The sequence below is a fragment of the Watersipora subatra genome, chromosome 1, assembly GCF_963576615.1.
Source record: "Watersipora subatra chromosome 1, tzWatSuba1.1, whole genome shotgun sequence".
NCBI classification, from domain to species: domain Eukaryota; kingdom Metazoa; phylum Bryozoa; class Gymnolaemata; order Cheilostomatida; family Watersiporidae; genus Watersipora; species Watersipora subatra.
The window spans coordinates 74,657,429-74,666,739 of NC_088708.1; the positions used below are offsets into that span (position 1 = coordinate 74,657,429).

The 9,311-nt window shown below is 37.8% G+C and overlaps 1 protein-coding gene across 1 annotated transcript; it reads right to left on the reverse strand.

Annotated features, from left to right (window-relative positions):
• Nucleotides 1-1,671: 1,671 nt before the first annotated feature.
• Nucleotides 1,672-9,083, reverse strand: LOC137385970 (phosphoribosyl pyrophosphate synthase-associated protein 1-like). Its single transcript, XM_068072604.1, has 10 exons — nt 8,962-9,083; nt 8,632-8,684; nt 6,818-6,884; nt 6,303-6,475; nt 5,234-5,349; nt 4,005-4,242; nt 3,802-3,872; nt 3,544-3,690; nt 2,808-2,984; nt 1,672-2,306 (listed from the first exon to the last, which is right to left on the reverse strand). The coding sequence occupies exons 1-9, from the start codon at nt 9,036-9,038 to the stop codon at nt 2,826-2,828; spliced, it is 1,101 nt and encodes a 366-aa protein (XP_067928705.1). The 5' UTR covers nt 9,039-9,083; the 3' UTR covers nt 1,672-2,306; nt 2,808-2,825.
• Between the last annotated feature and the right edge of the window lie 228 nt (nt 9,084-9,311).

Consider the following 9,311-nt stretch of genomic DNA (forward strand, 5'->3'; position numbering starts at 1 on the left):
CTATATACTGTCATGCAGATTAGTAGAAATCATGGGCAACGTGTTTTCACCATGCTAAACAAAGCTGATGAGGCCTGATGAGTATGAAGCAGCAGGCTGGTTGGAGATGAGTACAACGCTCTGACTGTGTTGGTTGAGAGCTGTTATACCTTACACTGATTTCATGGCATTATGCCAATCCTGGGCTGTGGGTTGTTGAGAATTGCGGTAGATTTTGTCTAGTATGTTAGCCCAAATTCCACTGATGAGGCTAGCCTAAGTTTCTACTGATAAGGCCTGATAAAGATGACCTTGCTGGCTGTCTGTAAAGTAAGTACATACAAACAGTGAACAATTCATGTGAAAATTGCTTAAACTAAATTGTCTGATTCCATTTGTGCAGATTTTCGTAATTTATCCATATACAATGTTTGCCTATTGCTTGGCAATATTTAAAATATTTTCAAACGAGTATCTAGTGAGATAATAATAGTGAACAATGGACTCTCTTCATACATCCTCAGGTACCATGTAAAAGTAATATTTTAAAGTCAAGTTCTTATCCCATGCCAGTGTGCTCTGGCAAGTTTGTTTAATGCTAGATTGCAATATTCATAGTTAATATAGGAAGTAAACATCTCATTAATAATAAAAAGGGTCTTTAGTTGAATAGGGACTTATATATCAGGTACACTTGCTGGTAAGAAACCAAAACTATACTTGAGGAGAGAACCATCAGATTACATTATGTCAGCTAGTGCTGCCGTACAGACCCAGTTTATAGCATGAGAACACTCGGTGTTCATACTCTCAATAACAACCAAGATTTGTGCTGACTCTACTATTGCACATACAATCCACCTCAAAATGTCGTAGCATTGTCTTTGAAAGCAGTTTCGTTTTGTCAACTGCCACCCTGATCTTGTTCAATTATGTGGTAAGGGGGATCATTCATGAATGAATTATTCAATTGGTTTTAATTGATATGCAATGAGATTTATAACTATCTTCAAATTAATCTTTTAAACTCTCGATATGCATTGCTATGGTGAAAAGCGAAAGAGAGTCAGCCCTACCTTACACTGTGGAGAGCTACTACATTTGTTATTTGGTAATTGTTGTAGTTGGCTTGCTTAAGATTTCCAACCATTTAAAAAAAAACTGCAACTACTGTTATTGATTTGCTACTACTACTACTAGCCATTGCATTGAACTGTGTAAGATAGGTTAATAAGCGATGTTCTTGGTGTGAAGAAGGCCAAGGGAAGGGTGAAGGGACCATATGTATTCATAAGACAAACCTTATGCAATTTTAGGTTCATACATCTTCATTAGTCTGTAAAGATATCCTAGTAATCAGGAGTCCACTAACTGCCACTGCTGCACTAGTAATCAGTTTGAACAAGTCACAGTATTTTTACTTCTTAGCTTATCACTGTTAATATCCTGATTTCGTTAATTGCAAATGTTCTCAAGTTAATGGGCTTGAATAATTGGAATAAAATCAGTTGGATTCCGTCGTACTCTATGATAAGCGAATAGCGCCGTTCAAACCTGTATGCTCTTTCATCGCTTCCTAAATAACCATGTTTGATGAACAGAACTGACCTCATCGATCCGATGTTCAATAACTATATATCCGCAGAGACATGGTCATTAACACTCTATTCAAAATCTGAGCGTAAGAGGAAGTGCACATATAACAATATGTATTTTGATAAAATACAAAAGCAAAATAGTATGAGCACATCATAGAGACTAGGTACTCGCACATTGTATGGATCAAGTACATGCACATCTTGCCACGACAAAAAATTGCAAGGAGGGCTGTAGACTAGTAAAGACAAATATACCAACAAGAATGCATATGACAGACGGACCATAATAGACTGACAGGAATGCAGACAAAACATAGATATCACCTATGACCCTGATGGGGGCATCAGGGTCATAGGTGACCTCATGAAAAGGTAGGATTGATAACATTAACGTAATAGGTAACTCTAAGGAAGAGTTAGAATGACACTGTATTAGAATGGTAACCTTGTTTCAAGGTTTGATTGATGGAAGAATTAGTGACAATGACCGTTATATGACAATAAAGCACTTACACAACTATATTGATAACTTCTGAAGAGACTATGACAGTCCGTACTACTAAAATCCCCCTCGGGCACATGTATCATTGTCTCAACTTGGGAAACAAACAACAAACTTCTGAGTACAAAACAGTTGATGCGGTAGTGTTGAAAATGAAGACAATCTTTTAAAAGATTTAGAAAGGGAAGGCTAAAGGATTGACTTTGTGGGCAGGACCAGCATCAACTCTACAAAACAGAACATAACAATGCTGAGCAGAAATACGTATCATGTACTCGTCTATTCTATAGTCACCTTCATAATACGTTTTCTTGAATATAAATCATATATCATCATTTATAATCTCAGACGCACAGGGTGACTTTGAACATGGAGACAGAACTATACCCGAGTTACAGGCATGCGTAATAGAGACATGCGTCACAATAAATATGGCAGACCCCGAGACTGTCAACTTACTACTAATGGTAACGTGGCCTCAGCTGATGAGATAAGTATTGCACGTGTAAATTGAATAGATATGCAAACTCCACAAGTTTGACGCTAGTTAAAATTGGTAAAAACAGGAAAAGGTTTAAGCTTGTATTCCATTGGCTGTATAAACTGCAAGAAAGCCAAACTCGATTATACAAAAGATGACCTTAAGATAATACTGCTGCTAGAGTTGATTAGTAGAAAGATGAACACAGTGATATATCATTGTACATTTGAGAACAAGAAATACTAACAAGAGAGTTGAGAGAAAGCTAGTCAGTGGTGGTGATGTGCCTGAACAGGTATGACATGGACTCTCGGTTATGGATTCTTCGTATAGCCTCGGCAAACAGTCCACTCACATCAACAGTACGTATCTTGTTACATTGCAGTTTTTGCACAGCGTGCGGTATTGTGTTTGTTACAACCACCTAAAATGCACTTAAAAATATATTTTATCACAAGAAGAATTAGATCAATATGGACTTATAGTTTTAGGCCGATAGTGAGGTCTCATTGAAAATCATATGCATTTGTATAATGGCTCTAAGGATCGAAGCATGACACTCACCCTGAAGTGATATTCCATAGTGTGTGCACTTTTGGCAGAGCGCAACTTCCTAAATGTTCAAGTGAAGACAAGCCTCAAGTATGCCAAAGCAAATTTACTCAATACCAATACAATAAAATCAATTCTCAATACAATTTTTACTCACGACAATACAATACTTCAATTTAGCAAAATACTCAATAATAGAAAACGATTCTTCTGATAAAGTTCCCACACGATGTACGCAAGACCAGTTTGAACTAGCTGTTTGCCCTTGCAATTGGTAACCCGCAAAGCTATCTGTCAAGTTTACACTGAACACTGACCAATTCTTTGGCTTTCATACCAATTTCTTCCTACCTCTCATCGAAAGACCAAAAATATGATAAATATTGCGGCTTCAGGAAAAGAAGGAGAGCGACTGGCAACAGCCGACCAACCTCATCAATATGGGAGTCTTGAATTAGCTGGGGAGCATCTAATGACAAGAGGCCATGGGTCGCTATTACAAATACTTTGTAGGCTCCACCTTCATGTAGGAGATCAGCCACAGCGACGAAGGAATTCACTTCATCTATTAAATCATCCTACAAACACAAAACTCTGATGTTCACTTGAGAAATGAATTCCTAAATTTATAAGAGTTTCAATACAATTGCTCTAAAGACTCAATATGTTTTACAATAACAGGCACTTACCACAACAATAGCAATTTTACCACCGACATCTCCGACAACATGCAGCGGAGGCTTCTCTTTAGGGGTCAAGGCTAAAATAAGCATGTAAAAGCATGATGATATTCCACCACCAGCCATACATGATAGGCTCTTTCGAAACCATATCACTTGAAAACCTTTAAAAATTCTTCTGGATAGCTATCAAGAACCTTTTGAGACTTTACCTGGTAGATTATGCACATTTATGCTTGTAATTCTTGAATCCTTGGTAGAATGGGATCCTTCAGTTTGTGATTCGACGAGTGGAGGGCTAGTGCGACCATCATCCGTGTCTTGCTCGGCAAGCTTTTCCTCGCCGTGTACGACAGCCAGGGGCAGCTGAAGACGCTCCGAATAAGATGATGCACGTTTCATCGAGTTTGGATTTTTGGCAACAATTACTGAATTTCTGTAGTCTGGAATCTACAGAAAGCCAGCAAGCATATGCACTGGATGTTAAACTGATAGTTTACTGAACGGAATTGATAAAAAATATCAGAAGTAATACCAGAAGGATGAATGACAAAGGATAAAGATAATGATTATTCGTACCATCAGAAGAAGAGGAGAAATAAAAAACCAATAAGCCCAGATGTTTACAAGGAATAAAATTGACAATAATATTTGTGTCTTGAATTACCTACATATATATTGTAGGACTAGATAAATGCTCGGCGTTGCACGGGTAGTAAAAAGGTTTTAGCACAGAAAATTTATTTTTTATACACATAAACAACTTTTAACAATCTAACTTTTAAATTAAGGAGTTTGTTTATTTCTGTGTGCTATAAGTTTAATTAAATTTATGCTATATATATATATACATATTTATAGCATTTGAGGAAGTCTGGGCACATAATTTTTCTTTAGTACGCTGGCAGTCATGTGCGCTACTGAAGATTGGTAAGTGCAATAAGTATGTTCACAATTATTCCATAGTATGGCTGCGTGACGTAATGGTTAGCGCGCCTGTCTTCGAAACTGTTGTTTCCGAGTTCAATTCCAGTGTGAAGTAGTTTTTGTCATTCCTAACGAAATGTTCCAAACCGACTACCAAATGCTTAGATTAATATTTATATGTATAAATCTAAATATTTGTTGGTCTGTTGTGTGTCCAGTCATAGCGATAACATACGCGCGTCGCCAGTGTTAGGAACGAAAAAACAAGCTTCCCGCTGAAATTAATCTTGAAAACACAAGTTTTGCAAACAGGCGCGCTACTACGCCACGCGACCATCTTGCCATACTATGGAATAATCACGGACATACTTATTACACCTGCTAATCTTTAATGGCGTATGGGACTGCCAGTGCGCTAGACAAAAATACATGCCCAGACTTCCCCAAAAGCTATAAATATATAGCATAAACTTTACCCTTTCAGGAGATAAAGAAGTGAAAGAGTGCTGCGTACCGAGTCCCTTATGTATTGGATAAGGTAAGACGAGGCTCTGAGGTTATCTACTGGGAAACTGTAAAATCCTTGAATCTCCTTGTGGCGCAGGTCCATGGTGATCATCTGGGTAAAGCCTATGATAGTATGAAAAGTCGCTACAGCCTGTGAAAAGCAAGAGCTTACGCTAAATTAGTGCTGATGACATCCTTTTTGGACTGAGCTGGATACAAGACTCGGTGTGCATGACCAGATAAGTGCATGACCAGATAAGAGAGTAATAGAAATGAGACAAACAGCTGATTCATCTGACTTTGCTGAAGCTAAGCATGTTGTTGGATAGATGTTTGGCTAAGAAACAACAAGGAAATCCCTAGACCTTGTGACCATTTGGGGCCTCTAGTCAGAGTAGTTCCGTAAACAAATAAATTAATGGTCCAAAAAGGTGATGACTGTAAATAAATTCCAGCAATCGGTAATTCTGAGGAAGCGTTGCACATATACACACAACATATCATATATGTTTTCATGATGCTCATGATGCAGATTTGGAGTTGCGCACACGTTGAGTTATCGTATGATATGGGTTTCAATGGAAATTAGCATGATGCGGATTAACGCTGGCGCTTTGTTAAAAAACGTGAGAAATTCTACGCATAGATCAATAATTAGTGACGCAGTCTTGTCACGCTTAGCAATATTCGAAACATGAGCATTCTATTAACAAATTGAAATAGCTACAAAGTGTGAAGGTGCACATCACTCGCAAGCATGAAACATTCAATAAAGATTGGTGAGTAACACAACTCGCTTGACTTTCTGATTTTTGCTTTTTCCATCTTGCGGAGGACTAACTTGCGTATCAGAGTATCGGAAGCAGAGTATCGGAAGCAGAGTATCGGAAGCAGAGTATCGGAAGCAGAGTATCGGAAGCAGAGTATCGGAAGCAGAGTATCGGAAGCAGAGTATCGGAAGCAGAGTATCGGAAGCAGAGTATCGGAAGCAGAGTATCGGAAGCAGAGTATCGGAAGCAGAGTATCGGAAGCAGAGTAATTAAAAGACTGCATCCCAAAATGTCTGCCATACTCACCAGCCTTGATAATCATATCTGCGAGCAACCTGGACACAACAGAACCTCTTTTTCTCATTTTGCTTTGCTTGCAGTAGGGGAGGTAAGGAACAACCCCGACAATGTTTCTAGCACAAGACGTCTTGCATGCATAGCCCAAAATCAATAACTCCATTATATCATCATTCACATTCCTAAAATGTACAAGAAAACTGAAGGCAACTGTCACCTCAACCAGACCTCCACCACCTATTATAACGGAGTGGAATACAATTTAGCGAACACCAGTCATAGAGCCTACTGCATCACATTAACTCATTACAGAGTTGCTGTCGTTTGACGACAGCAACTCATAATAATACGGAAAATTATTTGACAGATAATTTAACGATGGTGAAAAACTCGTAGCATACTAATGAATAATATACAGTATGTACAGTTGGGCAGTGTTAAAAAGGCAGCTGCATGATTTGATTGTCAAGCCCTTCCTTGTCATGAAATAAGCTAATTATATAAAAATATAAGTTAGAGCGTACTTGGTACCAGTCTGTATGATATATACATCACGAGCTCGTACTGTCTGCTTTATCTCCACTTGTGTCTCTGCAACAGAAATGACTCCATATTGTGTATAAACATACTCTTTGTGAATGAACGGTGCTCCAAAACTGTCTGTGTGCGGTTGAATGTTAGATATTACCAAAATTCACATTAGGCCTACAGTTATTTGGTATCGAAAGGTTCACCATTTCTTACTCTGCTGTGTTATAGGTGAAAAATATGTGGAAATGTGGTTACAAGCTCTTAAAATCTCAAAAATGAACAGTTAATCGCAGCCATCACGAAAACGCTGTAGTTTGGAATCTCTTTATTTCGATGACGTACGCAACAGTGTGGTTCTTGTTTTGACACGTGATGTTATCATGTGAAATTAAATGCCAATAAAAGGCTCAATATAAAACGTCTCGTAGCACTAGTTTATGACAAACACTTTGGGTTCTACTGGAAAGCCTGTAGCAAATATAGATGCTAGCTACTTTACAATTTCGTTTCAGTTTGGTCTAATCATCTAGTCGTAATCTGATCATGTGACCCATACTTCCTACCAAATGGTGCGAACAATTTCTGCAGCATTTTTCCACTATTACAGGTGACCAACACGCTCGTCATGTTTATCAGAAGATGATATGCACTCCTTCGAGCTAAGGTTAACGAATTAAATGAATTTTTATGGTAGGTTTTGAGACATCAGTGCTCAAAGTGACAGCATTACAATGGTGATTAAATAGACGTGTAAGGACAATAGACATGGTTTTATTGAACGCATGAAGTATATTTGTGAAAATATTTCGATGAATGAGGTTGCATGAAAGTGTAAACAGAAGCCATCGTGTTCAACTATGTCCCATTTGAGCCATTTTGGAATGGGATTCCAATCTACAGCGTTTTCGTTATGGCTGCGATTAACTGTTTTTTTTAGCTTTTAAGAGCTTGTAATCACATTTCCACATATTTTGCACCTACAACACAGCAGAGTAAGACATGGTGAATCTTATGATACTAAATAACACTTACATACAAAATGCTAACCTAATAAAACGGTAAATAATGAAGAAGCTGGATATGGACAGGAATGGTTGGCAAGAGCTAAGAATAGAGATGGTTGGAGATGTTTGATCAAACCAAAATGAGGACAGTCATTATCGCATCCACAGACTGCTATGATGATGAAAACGGCAAATATTTGCTAGTTGAATTCAACATTTTATAGACTCCTGAAAGCTTAAACAAAACATATATTGAGATGTTTTTAATACAATTTGTTTGAAAAATAACAGACAAGACAGCAACAAACTTGCCTGCTGAACAAATGAGACTAAATTCTAGAGAGACCTGAATGATTATTTCAAGTTCAACTCCTTATAGAAACAGACAATCATGCTTATCAGGATTTAACAGGGGATTTAACAGGGGATTTAACAGGAGATTTAACAGGGGAGGGCCGAGTCTAACAGTATCCTTACTGCCAGAGACGGTCTTCTGTCCATGGAAAACCGGGAAGCAAAGAAAGAAAATATTTTTTCAATTGGGGCAACCGGTAGTGATATTTTACATTAAGGATTAACAAAGTAATACAGGTAAAAGAAAATCCTTGTAAGATGCTTATCAATGTGATCAAAGATTCAGCTAAACTCTGCAATAAATTTCATAAATATTGCACTGACTGGGTAGGTACAACTTGGCAAACCATTAGCTGTGATAACAAAGGGTACAACATGCTGCCTTTGGGAAACTAAAATTGAAGCGTTTAATCAGAACAAGAGATGAAAGCGAGACATGTTAAACTCACCCCTGCTCGTATTGTGAAGAACTGAACATTTTGCAGCTGGAATATCCAGACGACTAAAAATATTAACAAAGATCTATATGCTAGTAACCGGAAAAATCAACCTGTTTGCAGGAAACATCAAGCGAATGCCGTTAGCGAAACATAATATCATTTCATCATGCACTCGATTGTATGTGGCATGCTATCAACAATGCAGTAATATATCAATGTGATAACCATCTTAGCATAATGCTTTTGTCCGAGTTTTTTTAGATTTTGCATTGTCTGTCAAAACTTACAAAAAATACAGTTTTGATTGATAATAAGAGCCAGCTAAATCATGCTACCTACTCGCATATGAGTTTGTTTAGCTCAGGGTGAGAGTTCCCAAATAGGATTACCATGGGAGCTTTTCGACTGGAGTCCATGGCTGAGAAAGGAGACGACTCCCACAAAGATATAACTTGTATCGCCTACAAGACAAGTCATTTCAGCTACAGTCTAGATACGTAATGTAAATAACAGAGTAGGAATGGTAAACATAAATTCACAACTGAATAGTCATTAAAACTCCACCAAAAATAAGATAGTTGTTTGAAATATCCTGTAGATACTGCTTAAATTTTTAATACTGTAATTAAACGAGCTGAACTCTCATGACCCAATGAGAGATATCGTAAGGTGAGTGACCCTGAATGTAC